Raw genomic sequence first — 23861 nt, 5'->3', positions numbered from 1 at the left:
TTAACTGGAGATATATGTTTATGTGATTAGCAGTAATCTTTTACCAAGATGTATCCTTGACTATATGTATTTTCCAGCCAAAAAATTCATATATATATATATATGAACCTCTTCAGAGCAGTTCCTCAGAGCTATCTGAGAGGCTGTCTCCTGGGCTACAGTCCTCAGTAAGTCCTGAATAAAACTCAACTCACAGCTGTTATGTTGTGAGGTTATTTCCCAGTCAGCAGATCTGACAATTTCACTTCTGGTTATATATCCAAAGGAAATGAAATCACTCTCTTGAAGAGACATCTGTACTCCCAAATTTATTACAGCATTATTTACAAGAGCCAACAATGGAAAAAACAACCGAAGTGTCCATCAACAGGTGAATGGATAAGGAACATGTGAAATCTATCTATCTATGTTGCACATTTATGTATGGCAGTAGGGCATTATGCTAAGTGAAATAAACCAGACAGAGAAAGACAAATTCTGCATGTAATCACTTACATGTAGAGTTTTTAAAAAGTAAAATTCGTAGAAACGGAGAGTAGAATGGTGGTTTCAGGGGCTGAGGGGTGGGGAAATGAGGAGAGGCTGATAAAAGGGTACAAACTTTCAGTTATAAGATGAATAAGTTTTGAGGATCTAACCTATAGCATGGTGACTATAGTTAATTATACTGTATTGAATACAGTATAATTTGCTAAGAGAGTAGCAAATTCTCACAAAAAAAAAAAAGAAGAAAGAAGGAAAGGTAACTATGTGACGTGGTGGATGTGTTAATTAATTTGATTGTAGAAATCATTTCACAATGTATACATGTATACATACATTTTCACATATATCAAGGCATAAGATTGTACATTTCAAATATATTACAATTTTATTTGTCAATTTTACCTCAATAAAACTGGAGAAAAAAAAGTAACCACGTGACACTTAGGATGCAAATTCAACAATCTCTGGGAGGTGAAACAAGAGTCTTAATTAGGATGATGACAGCAAGATTGTGTTTTTCATTCAGAACAAACTAGGTTGTACAGCCACCAAATTATAACAGCTTAAAACAAGTGTTTATTTCTTGCTCATAGGAAGTCTACTACAGGACTTTCTAGGCAGCTGTCTTCCATGTGTTGGCTCAGCATTCCATGCTGTTTTTTTTTTTGTTTGTTTTTTGTTTTTTTTTGCGGTACGCGGGCCTCTCACTGCTGTGGCCTCTCCCGTTGCGAAGCACAGGCTCTGGAAGCGCAGGCCCAGCGGCCATGGCTCAAGGGCCCAGCCGCTCCGCGGCATGTGGGATTCTCCCGGACCAGGGCACGAACCCGCGTCCCCCGCATCAGCAGGCGGACTCTCAACCACTGTGCCACCAGGAAGCCCCGTGCTGTTTTTATATTGTAGTACTTCAGAGTTAAAGTAGGCTTCCACAGTTACCATTGCAAGGGATGATAGGACATGGAGAATTGTGGACCAGCTCTTAAATGCTTTCACCAAGAAGTGATATAACCACTACACTCACATTTCACTGAACAAAGCAGGTCCCATGACTTCAAGAAGGTGGGAATAACTATCACATGTGCTATCACATGTGAATGTGGGAATAACTAACACATGTGAAAAAGAGAACTGGAAATAGTAAGCAGCACATATGTCTACCAAACCACCTAATATATTGAAAAACTAATAGTCAGCTAGTTAACTAACTGACCAACTGTATGTTGGTACCAGAAATGTTTGGTAATGTATCACTAACAGAATTAAGGAAGACATGAAGTAGAACAGGGGTTGAGTATAGTTCCAGAAATGCTCAAGGATAGTAAGTGTAGTAGGGCTCTTCAGGCACAGAAATAGTTATTAGACCCTCCAAGAGAACATGTTTTTTAAAAGGGAAAGCAGAGGGATAAGGCCAGATCTTAGAGAATACATATAGGAAGATGAAAGAGGAATAACCAGTGAGATCAGAAGATAACCATAAGAGTATATAATTGTGAAAAGCCAAGGGAGGAAAGAATTTTAGAAGAGTTAACTATATTAAATGTAGTTACAGAAGTATTATAGTGTCTGGACAGGACAGTCTGGGCAGAGACAGTCTAGCACTGATGAGGAAGGGCCGGTTTAGTTAGGAAAACCAGTTGAGGTCATACAGCCTTGAGCAACTGGAAAGAAAATTGAAGTTATCAAGGCAGGACAATGAGAATAGTGAACAAGATCCCTAGCAGTTTGGAGACAGAGGTAGGGGGATATATACCATAAATATTTATGGGACAGGTGACACCAACTTCAAAAATCTGCTATTATTTGTTAGAAATTGCACCTGAGCTTTATTTCTCTCATTTCATCACCTTAGCAAGCCTGCAAAGTACGTATTTTCATTGTCATTTTACAGATAGGGTACTTGAGTTCAGAGCCAGTAAGCTGTAAGAGATGTATATGTGTTTGAATTAGGGTTACATGAATTAGTAAAAGACAGAAAATAATTTTTTTTTTTTTTTGCGGTATGTGGGCCTCTCACTGTTGTGGCCTCTCCCGTTTGCGGAGCACAGGCTCCGGACACGCAGGCTCAGTGGCCATAGCTCACGGGCCCAGCCGCTCCGCGGCATGTGGGATCTTCCCGGACTAGGGCACGAACCCGTGTCCCCTGTATTGGCAGGCGGACTCTCAACCACTGTGCCACCAGGGAAGCCCAGAAAATAATTTTAAAACTATATCTACCTTAATCCCAAACCATTATTTTCTCGTGGATACACTGGGCTTCCCAGGGCCCTCTCTCCTTTTACCAGGATTTGAAAATATATATTTAAGTGCAGACTAAATGGACACACGGGTCCCTACATATAATGCATTCTTTTTTTTTCTATAGGAATGTACTTGTCATTTACTTATTTCCAAACAATATGAAGGAAAAGCAGATATTACATATCTCTTTAAATAAAATAAAGCATGTTACAAAACAGCCAGTAGATCATGCTCTCCATCTTGCAGAAACCAAATAGCTAGCAATCTATGTATTTAAAAATCCTGGAAAGAATATACATCAAAATATTAACACGTTATCTTTGGGTGGTGAGTGTGAGATCTCACTTTCTTCATCTTGTTCCTTTTTCAGCCTTTTCAACACTTTCTACAATGAGCATATTATTTCTTCTATAAACAACCACACACACAACAAATATCATAAATTTCCATTTCACAGTTTATGTAACAAACAGCAATAAACGTTATACAGATTAAAACTTCACTCTCATCTGAACTATTGGATAGTTAGCAAATGAGTTTTCCCCTCGTTCTTAACTTAATTGCCCCAGTGTATTGTTTCTGTAGTTGTGCAGCCAGAGTTGGCTGGAATTCCACAGGATCCTCATCCTTGTTTCATGAAACAAAACAAAACAAAACATGCACAAGACCTGAGATCTCTGGATCTCAGTTGGGGCTGGAGACAGACGAGGTGCAGCACTCTCACACAGTTTGGATGGGTATGCAGATCGGTCTTAGCCTAAGATCTGTCGGAAATGCCTCAACTCATCTCTAGACGCTTCCGTTGCCTAGTTACGAGAACCGCCTTCAGCTCCCCCTCCCCCTCAGTCTTCAAGACCACTCCCCCTTCTCCCTCCCACCTCCCCGGCAGGGGCGGGGAGCCGGGCCGCTTTAGCCACTCAGAGCCCTCTGCGGCGGGCCGTCGAATGTTGATTGGAGAAGTCCATGGGCGGTGCTTGGGGAGGGCTTTCCGCCCCTGGGAGGAACGTCAGCACGTTGACGCGGGGGTTTTCTCTGGTAGGACCCGCAAACCCTTCCCGGGTCTGTGAAACTGCGCCTTTGGCCTCGCTGTACCTGGGCGAGGAGCGCAGTATTCCGCTCGCTGGTCGGCGCGGTTATTGGCCTAGGTTCTCGGACTGACCGCCCTCACCTCCCTCCCGGCCTCTCCTCCGGGCTCATCCTCGTCAGGGGCGCCTCGCAGCGACGGCGGCCCCCCAGACTCGGCCCAGGACAACTAGCGGCCCATCTCCGCTCCGGGCTCGGATGGGAGGTGGCGGGAGGAGCGGCCTGGGATGTTCAGTCTGATGGCCAACTGCTGCAGCTGGTTCAAGCGGTGGCGGGAGCCCGTCAGGTAGGCTGGAGCCGGTTGGCCGGGTGTCTTCCTAGGGGAGGGGGACAGCTGCGCCCCAGGGGTAGGACGGGGCGCCGCCTGTCCTATCTGCGCCTGGACGAGTCTCCCAGGCCGCAGGGGATGCTTTCCCTCCCAGTTTGATATATCCCCTCAGGGAGCGATAGGAGAACGTAGACTTAATGTTTAGTTGCAATTAAGTTCTCGTCCGTAATGCTTATTACTGTTATAATTTAAATGGGTACTAATTTCTTAAAAAGTCGTGGATTTTGTGTGTGTGTGTGTGGGGGGGGGAATTGTGTATATTTTTCCTCTGAAACTTTTGTAATGGGAATTTTTTTTTTAATAGGGAAGAATGGAATATAGTTTTCATAACATCCACAAACCCCTTACCAACACACACATTTTGTTTGAGAACTTGGGCTTGAAATCTGGCTCCACTACTTAATAATTATATGACTTAACCACTTTTGGCCCCATCCTCCTCATATTGAATGAGAATGATAGTATTTATGCTTTAGGAGTTTTGTATTAAATGAGAATAACTGATGGAAAGTGTTCTTAACTGTAGTGTAGCTTCAATTTTTATATGAGATTAAGCCCTTTATTTGAAAGAGTCCACTTCTTGATGTTTCATTTTGAATGCTAGATGTATTAATATTTAGAGCCTGCTACTTGTTATTCATTGATTTGCTGAGAAAATACCATGTGCCAGGCACTATGCTAGGAAGAAGTCAGTGTAAATGATGCTTTTAAAATTGAGCTGCTCAACCAATAAAGAAACCTTAAGTTTGTTGGTCTTTATAAATAATGTTGATTTTTTTATAATTCTACTTTAGAATTAGGCCAAGGGTAAATTATAGCAAAAGTTTTGGGTTTTTCAATCATTAGCATTTCAAATAAGTATTTGCCATAAGGGTGAACTATCCTTTAAAGAATGGCTCTGAAGAGCTACACTTATAAGGAAAACTATATGCCTATATTTGGAAATTTGCTTTAAATGAAACTTTTGAATTCTTCTCCCATTCGTAACTCTTAAATGGATGTGAATCTTTTAGATATAAGTGATGTGATCAACTTTTAAGAGTCAAAGATGTGTTTGGGTGTGTAGACTCTGATTTAATTTGTTTTAATCATGTTCTGGTCTGATTGCCCAGTCTCTACTAAGATGGGAGGGTTCATAATAGATGACCCTTTATGTTTTTCTCTATGTCTGGTTTTTAAAAAATATATTTTTTATATTTTAAAAAATATATTTTTATTTTTGTAAGAGAGCACAGTAGTAGCATGTGTCCTTTTCACTAAAAACACTCAAAAAATTTGCACTCCAAAGGGATTTTCAATTTAATTTATCATTCTTTGTGTTTGCTTCTCCCAGTAGCTATAGTATAATAGTCTCTGGGATGATTAAAGAAAAGACAGAGTTCAGAGAACAGGATGTATTGATTTCCAAGTAGAACAGATAACTGGATTTGATTAATAAAGCAGAATTGAAATTTAACCCTATAACTCAGTTTATTTTCTTCTTTAATAAGTAGTAGCATCAAGATCTGAGCTGTCCAATAGGGTAGTGACTAGTTGCATGTGGCTGTTGAGCATTTGAAATGTGGCTAGTCAGAATTGAGATGCTGTAAGTGTATAATACAAAGTGGATTTTGAAGATTTAATATGCAGAAGGGAAAAAGGTAAATTATCAGTCTTTTCTTCAGTTTGATTACATGTTGAAATGATAACTTTTGCATATACTGGATTAAATAAAATATAATATGTACTTTATTTTCACCTTTTATTTTCATTTTTTAAAAGGCAGTTACTAGAAAATTTAAACTGGAAAATTTAAACTTATATGTGTGGCTTGCAGTGTATTTTTATTGGACCTCACTGATCTAGATCATGGCATAATATGAAGAACATGGGTAAAATCTCTCAATGTTGGATAGAGCTAACTGTCAAAGGACTTAAAAACAAATTGGGTTACACTTATCTTTTAAGTACCTTTGTTCAATGCCTGGTTCATAATAGTGGCTGAATAATATTTGCATAGTATTTTATGTAGTTTGATTACTCTTTAGCAAATCCTTAAGTAAATATTAAGGAAGTAGTCCATTTACTGGAATAAATAAGAGGTGAGCAAGCTGATTTAAAAAATATATCAAATTTTGTGCGCTTAGGTATTTTTTAAGTTTTAGGCTGTGCTGTTCCTTATTGAGATTCCTCTTCATGTTTTTATACATATATATGCATATATATTTTTTGGCTGTATTGGGTTTTTGTTGTGCGCGGGCTTTGCTTTCTCTAGTTGCGGCGAGCAGGGGCTACTCTTCGTTGCAGTGTGTGGGCTTCTCATTGCTGTGGCTTCTCTTGTTGCGGAGCACACGCTCTAGGCACGCGGACTGCAGTAGTTGCAGCACGTGGGCCCGGTAGTTGCAGCACGCGGGCCCTAGGGCACGTGGGCTTCATTAGTTGTGACTCACGGGCTCTAGAGCACAGGCTCAGTAGTTGTGGTGCATGGGCTTACTTGCTCTGTGACATGTGGGATCTTCCCTGACCAGGGATTGAACCCGTGTCCCCTGCACTGGCAGGTGGATTCTTAACCACTGCGCCACCAGGGAAGTCCCCCGCGTTTATATTTTATGAAGATATGTTTGTAAGTGTGAGAAGTGAGTGTGTGTAAGAGATAAGATGATCATTATTAATACACTATGTTCTGAGATTACTTTGCTGACTTAACTACTGTATACTGCACCCTTTGGATTTACCCACCTGTTCTCACTTAGATCCTCTCCCAACGAGCATATTATTCTAGGGACTGGGATCAGGGATTAGATGGCATATTCAGAACGTGTGATAGGGACAAGGCAGGAGTCAGAGGTCAAGAGTTAAAAGTACCAGTCTAGGTCAGGAGTCAGACCAGGATGCTAGGGAATTCAGGAACACTGTATCTGCTGTTGTTAACCACCAGACAGAACCTAACGTAGGCTCTGAAGCTATGTAAAATTAACCTTGAATAGACTAAAAGCTATACTCACAGATAAGTGGCTTGCTCCTGTAGAAGCAGTGCACTATAGTGTTTTTTTTTTAACTTTTTATTTTGAGATCATAATACAGTGATCAAAGGTAAGGGATTTACTTTGGTACTGTACTATTAACTAAATTATAGATTTTATTCTGAGTTCACTCGTTTTAACATCTAATGTTTTTTTTCTCCCTGTCCAGGATCTAATCAAGGATTCCACATTGCTTTGTTGTGTCTCTGTTCTCTCTCAATCTATAATAGTTATGTAGTTTTTCCTTGTCTTTCATAACCTTGAGACTTTGAAGAGTACCTGTCAATTGTTTTGTAGAATACCCCTTACAAAGATGTTGCTGCATAAATGGGTAAAGGAAATACCATGGAGGTGAAATGTCCTTTTCAGTACATCATATCAAGGGGTACATGATTTTGATATCTCTTATTACTGCTGCTGTTAACCTTGGTCACTTGGTTATTGTGGTGTCTGCCAGATTTCTCAATATAGTGTTTTGAGTCAAACATTTGCATCTGAATCTTAGGAGTTTTGGCACTTTCCCCCCAGTCAAGTGTGGATAATTTTTGTTTTACAACATTTTGAGAAAGAAAATGTATGCAAGTACTTGATGCTTTGCACATAGTAGTTACTCAGTAAATAATACCTCTGATCTTAGGAGATAAGTGCTGATTAGTAGGTTACCTTCTTCAATTCATTTTATAATTATCAGTATAGATAACCTTCCTTTGCTCTCTTTCTGTTAGTGGAAGAAGGGTTCCTTTTTCTTTCCAAGTCTAATTCTTACACCTGTGCACTTAATTCCATTTCTTCCCATTTCCTGGGAACGTTAGGGGTTCAGCATTCAGTCAGAGATCACAGAAAGAACTTCTGGGATACAAGAATAAACCTACACTTTTATCCAAAAATTTATTGTCCAATTTTATCATCAAAAATACAAAATCTCTCTCTCTTCTGTCTTCAGAGCTTCGCTTCTGTTCTTCCTTTAGTATGTAAACATGCTCAAGCCTCTCTTACCTAAAAAATAAACCAAATTAAATGTTTCTTAATGCTGCTGTAACAAATTGCTATCAACTTAGTGACATAAACAAGTTTATTATCCTACAGTTCTGAGATCAGAAGTCTAAAATGGGTCAGCAGGATTGCTTGCATACTTTCTGGAGGGTCTAGGGGAGAATCTGTTTTTCTTGCCTTTTCCAGCAAAGAAAGAGGCTGCCTGCATTCTTCGCTTGTGACCCCCTTCCTTCATCTTCAAAGCCAACATCATAATGTCTTATCATAATGTCTTTTCTCGTCTGTGCTCTCCTGCTTCCTTTTTATAAGGAAGGACTCTTGTAATTACATCGGGCCTACCTGGATATTCCAAGATAAGCTCCCCATCCAAGATCCTTTAGCTTTATCACATCTACAAAGTTCCTTTTGCCACGTAAGAAAACATAGTCACGGGTTTTGGGAATTAGGATGTGGACATCTTTGGGAGGTTGTTATTCTGTGTCTACCATCCTAAACAACCCTGTCCCTGCAGCTACTACCCTTCCTCCTTCCCTTTACTCCACACTTAACAATTGGCAATGTATGAGTGGTACCTTCTCAGCTTCCTCCCCTCTTGAGCATTCCTTAACTTCCTGCAGTAGAAGGCTTTCACCCAGACCCTTCAGTTTTTCTTGCTACACCAGATGCTGCCTGGTTATTAAATCCAATGGATGCTTTTCAATCTTTTGGCATCAGTTGACACTTAAGATCACTCTCTTCTTGGAATTCTCTTATTTCTTTTTCCTGAATTTAACATTTTTTCACCTTTCCGCCTCTTTCCTTTTCTATCTCTTTTTGCAGTTAGCCTTTCTTCATCTGACTCCCAAGTTTGCTTCAGGTTCTGTCTTCAACTCTCTTTTCTTCTTCTACCTATTCTCCGGTTATGGTCAGTCGCACCATATAAAGAGACTTCAGCTACCACCTCAACATTGACTCTCAAGTCCATATTTCCAACGCAAACACTCATCCACCACTTAAGACTTACATATCCAGTTACCACAGAATCTTCAATCCGAACACATCCAAAACTGAATTTACATCTTCTCTCATGCCGAATTGCTTCTGCCTTCCTTTTACCTACATCAGAAGCCAAGAGTAATCCTGCATACCTCTTTGTGCTTTGTTATCTCAAATCATCAAATCCTTTGGTTTATACCTACTTAATACGATTTGTGTGTCTTGCACACTTTCAGCCTTTGCATACCCACTGCTCCATTTTAGATAAGGTTTCCATTATTTCTCTCCCAGATCTCTTTGACAGACTTTCCACTGTTCCCCTCTGATTAATGCTCCATACTGTCAATGATCTTTTTAGTATGCAGCTGATTTAAACCTTAAGTCTTTCCTAATTGCCTTCAGAATACTTGCAATTTGACCTGAGCCTGGCTATATGGACTCATCATAAGCCATTCTTTTTCTTCCTGTCATTCCAGATTTGCGGTATTTAAGTTCTCTAGTCCCTCCATTCCTCCCTGAATGCCCTTCTCTCTTTTGACTGTTCCTAATCATACTTAAATCTCACTTGGGAGATTCTCTCCTTCAGGAAACTCTTTGAATTCCAGCTTAGATTCTTTACCTTGCATTGTGTTTGCTTATTAGCCTCTTGTATTGGTCTCTACTTACCATGTATTGTAATGTTTATTCAGTTTGCCTAGTCATACAGGATGTCTTGTGGACAGGAGCTGCTGTTATTTAAAAACATTTAATAAAATAGATAACTAATAAGAGCATGCTGTATAAAAAAAATAAAATTCAAAAAAAATTAAAACATTTAAAAGTAATGTATATTTATTGTTATTTAAAGGTAACGCATGTTTATTGTAGAACATTGAAAGCACAGTTTAGCAGAAAGGGGCAAATTTAAGTTAACTCACAATGTCACCTACCAGAGATTACCATTTTTTGTGTTTTGGTGTAGAATCTCTTACATACATGTACATTTTTTTAAACAATAATGAGAAAATAAAGTGCTATTTCATAGTTTTTTATTTATTTATTTTGCCTTAATGTATAATTAACACCATTTTACATCATTACATCATTTTACATTACATTACATTTCATTCAACATATTTTTAATAGCAGCAGAGTAATGTGTTGAATAGATTCACCAAAGTGTTCTTAATTATTCCCGTTATTAAATATTTAGAATGTTTAAATTTTTTTTTTACTGTTATCAACAATGCCTTGGTGAGCATCCTTATATAAGTGTCTTTGGAAATGGAATTCTAGATCAAATGATATGAAAAAGTTTAAGGTGTGTGATATATATTGCCAAATTGCTCTTCAGAAAGGCTTCTTGTTTTTTTAAACCAATTTCTACTCCTACCAGCAGTGTTAAGAGAGTGCTTTTTTCCTCAAAAAATAGGAGCCATCACTTTTTCATTTTTTCCAGGTTATGGGGGAAATGTTATCTGCTTTTATTTTCTATTTTCTTGATTACTGGTAAGGTTAAAAGTTTTTTCCCGGGCTTCTCTGGTGGTGCAGTGGTTGAGAGTCTGCCTGCTAATGCAGGGGACACGGGTTCGAGCTCTGGTCTGGGACGATCCCACATGCCGCGGAGCAACTAGGCCCGTGAGCCACAACTACTGAGCCTGCGTGTCTGGAGCCTGTGCTCCGCAACAAGAGAGGCCGTGGCAGTGACAGGCCCGCGCATCGCGATGAAGAGTGGCCCTCGCTCACCACAACTGGGGAAAGCCCTCGCACAGAAACAAAGACCCAACACAGCAAAAATAAATAAAAATAAATTAATAAACTCCTACCCCCAACATCAAAAAAAAAATTTTTTTTCCCTTAGACATTTGTATTTTTTCTTTTGAGAATTTCTCAGTGATTCCCTTTGCTGTTTTCTATTGGCACAGGTCCATTTTCTTATTGATTTTTCTAAAAGAGTTGTTAAATGTTTATACTAGTAACCTTTTCACTCTAGTATATGTTGCAGATATTTTTCTTTTGTTATGTTTTTAAATTTTTTGATGGTTTTTGAAGCATAAACATTAAATTTTTTTAATTCAAATATATCATTCTTTCAGTGTAATATTTAGGAAGTTCATCACCACTCCAAGATTATATTCACCTATACTTTTTTTTCTAGTACTTTTATGTTTTAATTTTTAACATTTGAATCTCTGTTGAAATTTATTTTGTGTATAGGGAGCAGCCTTCATCCAGGGCACGGAACACAAGGTCTGTCAAGTCATGGTTCTCAGTAAATATCTGGACCCTGTCAGCAGGTCCTCACCCTTACATATTATCATTTACATACTCAGAATTCTGATTATTTATACCAAGTAGCATCTAGTTGATGAAATGGTAATATAACATAGGATAGAATATATGAATTTAAAGATGATTTCCAAGATTCTAGCAAGGGTTGGAAGCAGAATTTTGGAAAGGGTGTAATTTTACCTGGGTCCTGAAGAAATTTGTGCTTCCTATGCTTTCCAGGAGCATGATTTCAGGAATAGCCCACCTAGAGAGGCAGAAAATTAACATCAATTTAAAGGAACTAATTTTGGCAGCAAGAATTATGTAGTATAATTTAAAATAGTAAAAACATATTTTTACCAGTATTTAAAGAACAAGAAAAATATAGTAAGTACTCATGTGCTCACTACCTAGGTTTTACAAATATTAACCTTTGGTCATCACATTTCAGTTTTTTTCTGAAGAAATGGATAAATCCTTGAAGCTCCCTGCACCCTATTTGTCTCACACCATCCCTTCCCTGAGGTAACCACTAGCTAAAACTAGTTTCTTACCCATCTGTGTTTTTCCTTGTCACAATTCAGCCTACCAACGCTTTAATTCAAGTTTATTAGTAGATTGTTATTCACTGTGGCCAAGTCTAAAAGAAGAGGCTCACATGTCACAGTAAGCAGTGTGGATTGGTGCTTTCTGTGTATCAGTATGGTATCTGGTAAAACATGCCATGATGTGGTATGTTACCTCTGATGGGAATTTTTTCAGTGGGGAAACAGCACCCTATTAGCCATCTTTCTTGGTCTAAGTAAATAAAACTGTAAATCCTAGACTATTTATAGAAATTGATGGTTCTTAATTTCTTAATTAAGCTGTACATACAGATTAGCAAGGATTATCTGATGTGCCATGGGCAGAACTGGAATATCTTACACTTCTTTTTATCCCCCTACAGCTTGTTGTTTATTCATAGTAAGAATCTCAGAATTTTAGGAAAGGGCTCTAGAGATATTTTGATTCTACCCCTTTATATTTTATTTTAGTTTTCAATTAAAAAAATAGTCTATTTTTAGATCAGTTTTAGGTTTACAGAAAAACTCAGCAGAAAGTACAGACAGCTCACATATACCCTCCCTCCACCTAGTTTCCACTATTATTAACATCTTTCATTAGTGGGGTACATTTGTTACAATTGATGAACATAGTGATATATCATTAGCTAAAGTTCATAGTTTACATTATCCCTTTATATTTTAGAAATGAACAAACTGATACTAAGAATTTCACTTGATCAGGACTTCAAAGATAACATATAACCCCAAGTTTTGCCCTCTTTTTAGTGCTTCATAAATTTATTTACTCATTTGGTTGCACCAGGTCTTAGTGGTGGCACGTGGGCTCCTTAGTTGTGGCACGTGAACTCTTAGTTGCGGCATGCATGTGGGATCTAGTTCCCTGACCATAGATCAAACCTGGGCCCCCTGCATTGGGAGCACAGAGTCTTATGCACTGCGCCACCAGGGCAGTCCAGGTGCTTCATAAATTTAGAGTTATTTTTGATGCAGTATTATCCTGGACTCTACAATCTGAATTAAAATGTCAGAAAATAGTGCATTTGTATAATAAAATCACACCATAAATGTTTTTGGTAAAACTTTTTCATTGTATTAATTTTTTTTGTGGTAAGTTTTTTGTTTTCTCACACATATATCATAAAACAGTATTCCCAAGTCCCTTTTCATATGTATTTGTTATTTGTTAAATTGCTCCATGTAGTTTTAAATATTTTAAGTAATAAATATTAATTTTGATGTGTTAAATTTTGCTTCATAGTGTTTCAGTGAAGTGTTTTATTTTAACTTGCATAACATTTTTGAAGTTAGAAATAGCTTTAATGTAATTATCTCATTTGAAGTATTGTCTTCCTTAGTTGACAGATGAGGAAGTTTAGAGTTATAAGTGTTCAAAAGATTGTAATAATGTCTTTCAGAAAAGATTCACAATACAAATGTTTTCTAAGTTCAAAATGCTAATGTTATGTGGCTTATATTTTAGACATATTAATTTCTGTATCTGTTATATAAAAAGGGACCCTGAGATAAAATATGTAAAACAGTCTTTGGCTCTCTTAATCAATCCCTACTTTTTTTTTAAACTCAGAATTATTTTAGTTTTAAAAATATTTCTCACTGTTAATTATTGCCTTGAAACCATAAGCATGTAAATTTATTTAGAAAACTTCAGTCAGTTTGATGTAAGAAAATAGGTAATTTTAATAACATTCTCTAATATTGAACTGTTACTTTGATGTGAAGATTTATATAAATTAAATCCATTATAGTATGTTCTCAACTTAAAGTTATATATTTTAATTTTACTTAGTGTTTACTTAGTAAATGGGGGATCAGAAAGTATGTTTCTGTTGTTTCATTCAGTAAAGATGCATGATGTATGCTCAGCACATTTGATCCTGGGGCTGCAGAGTTAAGTTCTAGTTGAGAAGACTGTATGAAAAGTTGCATGAAAAAGTTAAGGTTTATTTGCTGTGTTAACATGCATGGTCAAGAAGGACTGGGGGAAACCCCAGCCTTAAAGGCTTGCTGGGGAGTGGCAGAAGAAGAGGCTGCAGAGTTTGGATTTGATTCTGTTTAAGGCTTTTAAACAGAAAAATGCCATTGTTAGATTTTCATTAACATCATGGTTAGGTTTTATTAACAACATGCAATTCATAACCTTAGTAATCTACCTATTACTAGGTAATCTACCTTCTCTTAGCTCTAGGAAGTAGGTTATGATTGTGATAGACTGAAATGTGGGGAAAAAATTCCAAAATATTTTGATGAAAATGAGCCAGACTACCTGGCTGTCTGGTTTGTATCTGTGTGTGTGTGTGTGTGTGTGTGTGTGTGTGTGTGTGTGTGTGTGTGTGTGTATAAATGTGAGTAAATTTTACAATAAACGAGATGGTTCAAGTTGCCATTTAAAATAATAATTATTATTTTTACAAACCATTGTTTTTAAACTTCCCATGGAAACTGCTGTTAACTAATTTTTATTAGCACTGTAACCTTGGGTAACTTGTATCTGCTCTACTTGCAGGGATAGCATGAAGACAAATGATAGGGTAAAATAGCTTTGAACTATCAAGACACGCCATATAAATTAAAAGCGTTGGTATTGCAGGGTTTGGGAAAAGCTGAGAGCATTTATTTCTGAGGTACTTAATTTGTGGCAATTACCAAAAAGATACTTTTATTTTACAAAACTTTGTAGTATTTGATATTGTTCATCTCTTAACCCTTCTGGAAACTTTTCCCATCGCTGCCATTTCTTTGGTGTGATTTCTTTCTGGCTACAATTTTAAGGGTTTCTTCAAAGGTTCTTGGGGTTCTGTGTCCCGTCCTGTGGCTCTTCTTCTGTGCTCTTTCATCTGTTCTTATAGTTTTAACTACCACGTATATGTCTCATAATCCCAGTCCAGGTCTCTCCGCCAGCTTCAGACTTCAGTGTGAGACAAGCACTACTGTCAACATGTGCAAAACTGAACCCATTAATCCTCCTCTATAATCTGGTCCCTGCCCATCTCGCTGGTCTCATTTGTAGACTCCCTGTCTTGAATTTTATTCTGTAATAAGAACAGCTATAGGTTGAGCACTTACGGTGTGCCACAAGCATTGTGCACCTTACTTGCATGTCTTATGTAATTTCACCGCATCCCTATGGGATGGATATTTTTATTATCCCATTTTACTGATGAAATTCTGAGAAGTTAAATAATGTGTCCCAGGTCATATAGCTTGGAAATGGCAATTTGGGGATTTGAACACAGCCTGCTCTAACACCAAGTTTGTGGCTATCTATCAGAGTACTCATAATCCCTATATGTTACTTGTTACTAGTAGAAACATACTGTACATCTTACAATAGAGTCCTTCCATGTCAGCCTTTCTAGTTTGGTATATAATTCAAGACTCAGGGATAACTGTAATAAGAGCTAAGTGATCACTTTAAACTTCTGGGAAGGTCACATTATTACCTATATTATTATGATACTGGTTCCTTAAGTAGAAGTATATCGGGTTCCTTTTAGACTCAGTACACAGTTGTATTGAGTTGTGATTGTGTATGAATGTAACAAGCATGTTCTCCTTTTGCTTAAGGCTCCTTTCCTGAGATGTGCTCTTAATGCCTGGGTTCAGCAACTCAGCACCCTGCCAGTTCTTACCTCCTTGGTGTGGTGTCTTCTCAGGCAGTGTTCTTAGTCTGGGACCTCTTCATCCTTCCTCCTATTTTCACCTTCCCGTTGCTCGGCAAACTTCTCCATTTTAAGAACTTAGCTGAGGCATCATCACCTTGTGTAAGAAGCTTCCCAGACCTTCTCCTGTATCTCTAGGCTGAATAAAGTCTTCTTGCTCTGTATTCCTTTAGCGTCTTGTATATATCGATAAGCATTTTAAACTGTCTTAGTGTCATAATGTACAAATATTTGTTTACATTTTAGTCATTCTCATTAGATGATGAGCACTCTGGGATAGAAATGATGTCTCAGGCATTTTTGTGTCCATAGTACTCAAATGCCTTATGTACTTTTATTGAATTACTGCCTGACCAAATGACTAAATGATTGCTTTTATTGCTAGTGTCAACTTTCTAGACACTATAAACCTAATAAAACTGTTTATTATTTTTTCAATTGAAGGACTAGTGTATTTGATCAAGAATCATAAGACTAAAAAACATAGTTTTTTATTTCTCTGTTGTTACATAACATCACAGCCAAACTGTTCCCAATCAGTGATAATTTATCTTATTTTTAAAAGTTATAATGACATGTACATTTTAAAATGTGTTAGATTGAATATATTCAGTGGTTAAAGAGTTCCATAGAATTTTGAGTGTTAGGTGATTGTTAGCCTTTTAAACCCATTCTATTCTGAAAGTATAAATTTAAGGCTTTGTTATCAGGCATTGCAGTAATTCATGCTGTGATTTCATTTGTACTGCTAATGTTATGTTTTTTCATTAAGGCTTTAATTACCTCAAATATTTAATTAAAGCTGTGTTTTCAAGTATATGGCATAATGATCATAAAGATTAACTGTGTACTTACAAGTGTAGTCAAAATAAAAATAGAAATCCAGAGAGACTTATTTCGTGCCAGTCTCAGCATGATTATAATTTTCCAAAGTGATTTTCATGTTTGAAGAACTTTTTTTTGTTTGAACCTAATATTCTGTTTTAAAAAAAGAAAGCTTTTAAGGTAAAATCTAACATTTTTCCTTGATAGCTGCTTTAAGAGTAATGTTTCAAAGTGTGTAAAAGTAATTATTTGGACAGTGATTTTTTTTTTTTTTAAACTGAAATCTTGACAAGAATGGAGCGGGGGAAACATAAAATGCTACCTTTGTAGTAGAGAATGAAGGGCCATTTTCCTTAAAAAGGTATATTTGAGATTTTTTACTCTGGCTCGTAAGGGATGGGAAAAGGATCCATGATGTTCCTAGGAACTGCTGACCCAGTTGACATATGTTTGCAGTATGGTCTCCTGTGACTTCTAGAATAGGCATGGTCAGCTGCTATCTCTTCCTGTGCCTGCCTGTGCTTTCCCTTTACAACAGTCGTCACAAATAAATCTCTAATGCCTCTTTTCTTTCTAGGTTCTAAGGTTTATGATGGCTAGGGATTGTGGATGTTTGTTTGCTACTGCGTAATCGGTGCCTAATCAATAGTTACAGAATAAGTGATGCAAACAAGCAGAAAATGGGGATTTGTTCCCCAAAAGTAATTGTTTTGGTCATGGTGATGTTTGAAGCACTGTAGATCTTGAAATAAATTGTTAAAGAGCAATTGAATTAGCTTTACTATTATGGTCTAATTCATTATATATCTAGTAACTTCAGTTATCCAAAATATTGTTTAAATGCTATACAATCCATCTTTTTTGGATAGTCATTTATTATATTTTATTTAAGAAATTATTTTGTACTTAAATTTTGTTCTTTGATATTTGGAAGTTATGAATTCTTCAAACAAAATAGTAGAGTTATACTCTACATATCTCAAAGCTTCCATAAGAAGTAAACATATTTTTCAAAGTTGATAATACAGGTAAAACTTTCCCGTGGATAGAAGTACCCAGACCTCACATTCTACCTCAGATCTGTAATTCATAATCTGCTGTGTGCCTCTTTGGCATTTCCACTGACCCCACCACTGACTGACTGGGAATGGGGTGTGGGGATGCTACTAATTGTGACTTACCACTGACTGGAGCAGAGACGTACTTTCGTTTATTCTTCATGGTGGATATAGGGATGGTTGAAGCATTTACAAAAGACTAAGGCTCCTGGATAACAAAGGAAATTAACATGAAGAGTAAATTAATTTCACTTACAAAAACCAAAGTCCTCACCATGGCCTACAAGGCCCTACATTATCTGGCCTCTGATGGCGTTTCTGACTTCCTGTCCTTCTTCCCTGCTCCTGTCTCACTGGGTTTTACCACACTGGCTTCCTTGCCTTTGCCCCAGCTGTACTCTCTTGCCCCAGATATTTGCATAAGTACCTCCCTCCTTCAAGGCCTTGCTCAGACTTTACCTTCTTTCTCAGTGAAGCCTGCCCTGATCACCTTATGTAAAACTACAATCCATATCCTGCTCTACTTTATTCTGTAGTACCTAATCACCTCTAACGTATGATATAACCTATAATTTACTTATTTCTTATGTGTATTATATTGTTTGTCTCCTGTAACTAAAATGTAAGTTTAATAAGGGAAGGGTTTCTCTATCAGTTTTTGTTTTTCATTGTTGTTGTGGTTATTTAAATAAATAAGTGTATCTCAGGTACCTAGAACACTGGTGTATGGTATACAGAAGATGGTCAGTAACTGTTTGTTTAATAAAGAAGTCCAGATCCAAGAAAGCCAGGCCTAGACAGATGAAAAAACACCCTTTCTTGCCATCTAAGTTCTGTTTTTTAACCCTTCTTGGAATGATTGCCAGTGAAGAATGACTGTACTTGGTAGAAACCCTGACTCTACCCCATGGGAATGTGGCCCAGTTATGCTGTGGCTTTCTCTCTATATTCCCAAAATGGTGTTAATAGATGGTCTCATCATTTATACTAAGCAGTAGTTAAGCCTGGAACAGAAATGAGCTTTAGTGGTGGAGTGAATCGCTGAGATAATAGGACCAGTATAGTAGGTTTGTTCCTTTATAACCTGCCCCAGGTTTGAGAAGTTCGTAGGAGTTAGGTGAATTAGGTTCTGGTTCTGACTGTAACCAATTCATTGTCTTATCTTATGACTCTGGACTTATGTTTCTTCAATAGTAAAATTGAACTGGATTGTATTTTTTTTCTAACTCTGTGAAGTTTAGCTATATCATCAGAAACATTTTAAGCTTTATAATTTAGGAACCCTCTTTCAAAATATGTTAGCGCTTAGGTTAATAATCATGTTACTATACTATGTTTAAGATTTATACTTGGTAAGGTGCTGCATATATAAAAACAGTTGAGCATACCAGTAGTGTCAAGAACCTAACAATCATTCTTTTCTTATGTAATTTCACAAGAAAAAACAAATTTGTGCTAATCCTTAGACTTCAGTTAACTAGAAAATTGAGTCTTTAGACATGATTGATAGATAACTCATGCTAGGATCTATCTCCCTCCTTGCTTTCTCTCTTCTTTCCCTTATTTCTTCTCTATCCTTCAGGTTATCTGCTGTACAGTTTCCCTTTTTTTTTTTTTTTTTGCTTAGAGAACAAAAGGATGATACTTTACAGGTATTTTTCAAGAATTTTGCTTTTTGAATATATATTTTATTCATCATTGTACCCCCTAGCATCCAGCAGATTGTCTTGTACATATAGATGCTCCTTAAGTGTTGCTTGGATGGATGAATTTGCTTTTATTTTTACCTCAATACTTAATTGACTCAAAGTGATTTTTTAATTTTTATTGTTTTAAGAAAGGTGACTCTTGTGATGGTGGGACTTGATAATGCTGGTAAAACGGCAACAGCAAAGGGAATCCAAGGAGGTAAGCTGAAAAAATTTATTATTAAATTACTCTGATTTATTTATTTAAATTGCTTTATTACATATTCATTGGGTACATATACTGTGTACTCTATTACTTTATATTCTTAGTATACTTGAGGCTAATGTGGTGAATAGACTCTGGCTTAATAGTACCAGCCTGTTATGTTTCAGATTTGAATGAATGCAGAGGCTCCTCGAGGTTTTTGATCAGCTAAGAGGGATCGCAGTAGGAAGGAAAAAGTAAAAAAAGGACATGCCCTTGCCTTTAAGGATCCCTATCTTCTACTTACATTTTCTTGGCCAGAATTTAGTCACAGGGCTACAGCTAAATGAAAGGGAGGTAGAAATACAGTTAGCCAGCACAGTTCTCTTTGCATTTTTTGATTTTTTTTTCAACATGATGTGTAATTTTTACAGTTACATTAAAGATACATTAAAGGGTTTTATGTCATTTATATTACATCTCATTGGATGTATTTATTTAGTCTTAATTTAATGCTTTGTAACTACAATATAGAGGTACTATACTAGTGAGTTTGTTGTGTACCCAGAAGATGTAGCACGAGCCAGGCATCTTGAGGGTATGAATTGGGAGAAAACCTAACATATATTTGTTCCTGAAAATGGATTTTGCAACTAGATATCATGCATGACAGATAGGGAGCTTTTATTTATGGAAATTCATGAAAGAAAATTGACACCTTGAAAAATGTGCTGTTGGAGAAAAACATTTTGTCACCCCCAATTAGTTGCAAACTATATATTATTGTTTGAGGAGGCTTCTAAAGCCTTTTTGTACCCCTCATGCTGTCACCTAGGTTATATCCTTGCAAAGCACTCACTGTCACCATCTAAACCAACGGTTTGCAAACTTCTTCTGTAAAGATCCATATAGTAAATATTTTAGACTTTGAGAGTCATATGGTCCCTTTCCCAGCTACACAGCTCTGACATAGTAGTGCAGAAGTAGCTATAGAAAATATGTAAGCAAACGAGCGTGGCCATGTTCCAATGAAACTTTATTTATAGACCCTAAAATTTGATGTGTTATGAAACATTATCCTTGGGTTTTTTTTGGAAATTATTTTAAAATGTAAAACACATGCTTAGCTTGAGGACCATGTGAAAACAGGTGGCCAGCCAGATTTGGCCTGCAGGCCATGAAACCTTATCTAAACGTTTTCTCTTTCATTCCTTCAAAGCCTTATGTTCAAGGGAGCAGGATCCAGGAATGTGCTAATCAGACTGTCTAATTATTTGTGTGTACTTAGAACAGACTCTTTCGATCAGGCCTTTTTCTTCTGAATCCCACCTCCATTAGTTTCTTTTTCTGAGTTTAGAAAATCTTCAAAGTGTCACATCATGAACAAAAAGTCAAAGCTGCCTTCAACTTTGAGCTCCCCTCTGGCTCTGTTTTTGTTTTTCATTTCGTATTTACTCTTCAGCCTACTCCAGTGACTGATTTCTTACCATTTTTCTTTTTTAAAGATTCCAGTTATATAGAACGACTTGAAGTTTTTCAAATTGAGCCTTTTGATACCTTTGTGATTTTGTTTATGCTGTTCCCACTTGCCTTATTAAAGAGAATATCAACTTATCCTTAAAGATATTATCTACTTATCTCTAAAGATGCTTGTTTGTCGTATAGTCTCCTTCTTTATGAAGTTTCTTCTGATCTCCTGCTGCCCTCACCCCTTACCACCACCGTCAGTACAATTGACCACATCCTCTGTTTATGTCTACTCTTATCTGTATCTACTTGTATAGCTACTTAATCGCCCCTCTTTTTATGTATTACTCTACCTCTCCAGACTATAAATTCCCCAAGGGCAGTTTTACTTATTTTGGTGTCCCAGTTCAGGCCATGCTTTAGTAGGCAGTCTTCCTAAAACATTTCTCCGATGGCTTCTCTTAGCTTATTTCTGTTTTGTTTTTTATTAAAAATTAAAAAAAATTTTTTATTGTATATTTCCTCCTTTCTTTTGAGATAATCTTCCTCTCCTACTGTGTTGCCGTTGTCTGTGTCCAATATAATATAATTTTATTATAGCTTCCTAATCTAAGAGTACTTTCCCTATCTTGAGGTTCCTTCAATCAGCTTCTCTTCTTCATGGCTGTCAAAGTGATTGCATTAATAGGATATAGGTTCAGTTGTGCTAACAAATAAGCCTAAAATAACAGTGGTTTAATAAAATAGTTTATTTCTCTCTCATATTACAGCACAGGGAAAAGTAGTCTAGGGCTGGCATAGCAGCTCTCTGGTATTAGAGACTCAAGTTCCTTCTCCTATTTGCTTTGCCATTCCTAGTGTTCTCCCTTGCCTACCTGGTCCAAGGTGTCTCACTACTACATGTGCATTTCAGCTGGAAGGAAGAAGTAAAGGACAAAGGGAGGCTGTCCTTCTCTTTTTTTTAAAGTATGTGAACCAGAAGCCACCACATCACTGCAGTTCATAGGCCATTAGCTAGAACCCATGGTGTTCCAGAGCTGGTTGCTACTTGCTGTTATTGGCTCATATCAGGCAACGAGAGCCAGTTAGGCACCTCTCCTCCAAACTCTATGTTCAGGTGCCTCATATTGGTAATTTGAAATAGTCCACAGCAGGATTATTTACACCATGACAATTGGAAAACACTACCTATCAGAGTTCCACAGCCTCCAAAGCCAGTTAAACATTTAACAGTATACCACCAGCACATTATCTAGAACCTGTTCTCATGGCCACCCCTAGCTGCCATAGAGACTGGGGATTGCATTCTTTATCCTGAACAGCCATGTGCTCAGCTAAAAAATCCAGGACTCTCTGACTTTCCAGTGTTGTTTCCTAATAGTTCTAAGGAACTGTTGTTATTTTGGGTGGGAAAATTCTTTGTGTAAATTGGTCCCTAGCATTGTTGACATTAACACATCTTTATTATATTGTAGTTATTTGTTTATGTATATATTTCTTCTTTTTCCATCTATATAAGTACTCTATAAGATCAGAAAATATTAATAAATTTTATTAATCTTTGTATATCTAGGACCTTGCATAGTACTTAGCATATAACATAAGCTCAATAAATAGTTATTGATTATATATTTTCATTTTATCTTGAACTTTCTAGGCATTGTCTTAACACATATGCTTTACTGAAATCCTCAGGATTAGGGACCATATGTGTTTGAACGCCTGGTTCTTGTATGATGCCTGATTTATAACAGGCCCTCAATAAATGATTACAAGCATGGATGGATGGGTAAATATATGAAAGAATGGACATAACGATAGCAGCTTCAGCTGTCCTAGCAGTCTGGTGTTGCAGTATTGAGCAGTTATATGCTTTGTACTGAGTGCTAAGGATACAAAGATAGTTACCAGCTATTGGGAAGGTATAGGCTATTGTGGAGACCAGCAAGAACACAGAATATTACAATAGATGGTGTAGATGATACTGAAAGTAGGAAGGAATCATCAGAGAAGGATTTACAGAAAAGGTCGTAACCTGAACATTTAGTCTTGAGTCTTGAAACACAGAATCATGAGTAGGAGCCAGAGGAAAGAATAGAGAAATTGGGGAGGGTGTTCCATGTATCAAAAGAAACAGGCTTTTAAAGTCCTGAATACCTGAATTTGAGTCCTGGCTCTGTCTACCATGTAACCTTGAAAAAATTACTTAATATGAATTGGTTTCCTGGGAATAGTGCCATCATTTTATCTGTTCCCCTGCTTGGAATTTTATTCTCCTTTCTTTGTTATAATTTTTTTGTCTTTTAAGACTTTACTCCTGTTTCATTTCCTCTCTGAAGGCTTTCTAGGCCATGACTCACTTCTAGCTCCTCTTTACCCTTTTTCTCTTGAATGCCCTCCATCTTAGTTTGGGCTGCTATAACAGAATACCATAGACTTAGTGGTTTAAACAACAGGTATTTCTCACAGTTCTGGAGGCTAGGAGCTGCAGTTAGGGAGCCAGTATGGTCGGGTACGTAGTGAGGGCCCTCTTCTTGGTTTACAGACAGCCATCTTCTCACTTGTATCCTCATGTGGTGGAAAGAGAGAGAGGAAACAAGCTCTCTTATGTCTCTTCTTATAAGGGCACTAATTCCATCATGGGGGTTCAATCCTGGTGACCTCACCTAAACCTAATTACCTCCCAAAGGCCCTACCTCCAAATACCATCACATTGGGGATTAGGGTTTCAACAGATGAGTTTTGGCAGGAACATAAAAGTGCAGTTCATAATACCTTCACACTGTGCTCTCCAGACTTGTTTGTAGAACATATAGGTTCTTGTGTTATTCCCATTAATGGGAATAACACAGTTCTCTCTGAATTGTACTGGATATTCTTTGAGGACAGCAACCCTTTTTTATTCATCTTTGCATTCTAATGCCTAACAAAGTCCTGGTACTGAGTAGGTATTATGTATGTGTTATTTCCCTTATCCCTTCCTCAGGATAGTTGATTTATTTTCACTGATAATTTCC

The 23861-nt window shown here is 37.3% G+C and overlaps 1 protein-coding gene across 4 annotated transcripts in view; it reads left to right on the top strand.

Moving 5' to 3' along the window:
• The first annotated feature begins 3732 nt into the window (after positions 1–3732).
• The window catches only part of ARL13B (ADP ribosylation factor like GTPase 13B), a 74119-nt gene continuing 53990 nt past the window's right edge, over positions 3733–23861 (top strand). The window contains exons 1-2 of one of the 4 annotated variants that reach the window (XM_032630056.1): positions 3733–4090; positions 19322–19392. In XM_032630056.1, the coding sequence (XP_032485947.1) occupies positions 4032–4090; positions 19322–19392 (130 nt within the window). In that variant the 5' untranslated portion in view covers positions 3733–4031. The remainder of the gene's footprint in view (positions 4091–19321; positions 19393–23861) is intronic. The other 3 variants (XM_032630057.1, XM_032630058.1, XM_032630059.1) reach the window with 3 other exon arrangements.

The sequence above is a fragment of the Phocoena sinus genome, chromosome 4 (genome assembly GCF_008692025.1).
Source record: "Phocoena sinus isolate mPhoSin1 chromosome 4, mPhoSin1.pri, whole genome shotgun sequence".
Lineage (NCBI taxonomy): Eukaryota > Metazoa > Chordata > Mammalia > Artiodactyla > Phocoenidae > Phocoena > Phocoena sinus.
Note: the sequence above shows the minus strand (reverse complement) of the source record. Positions and strands in the feature narration are given on the sequence as shown.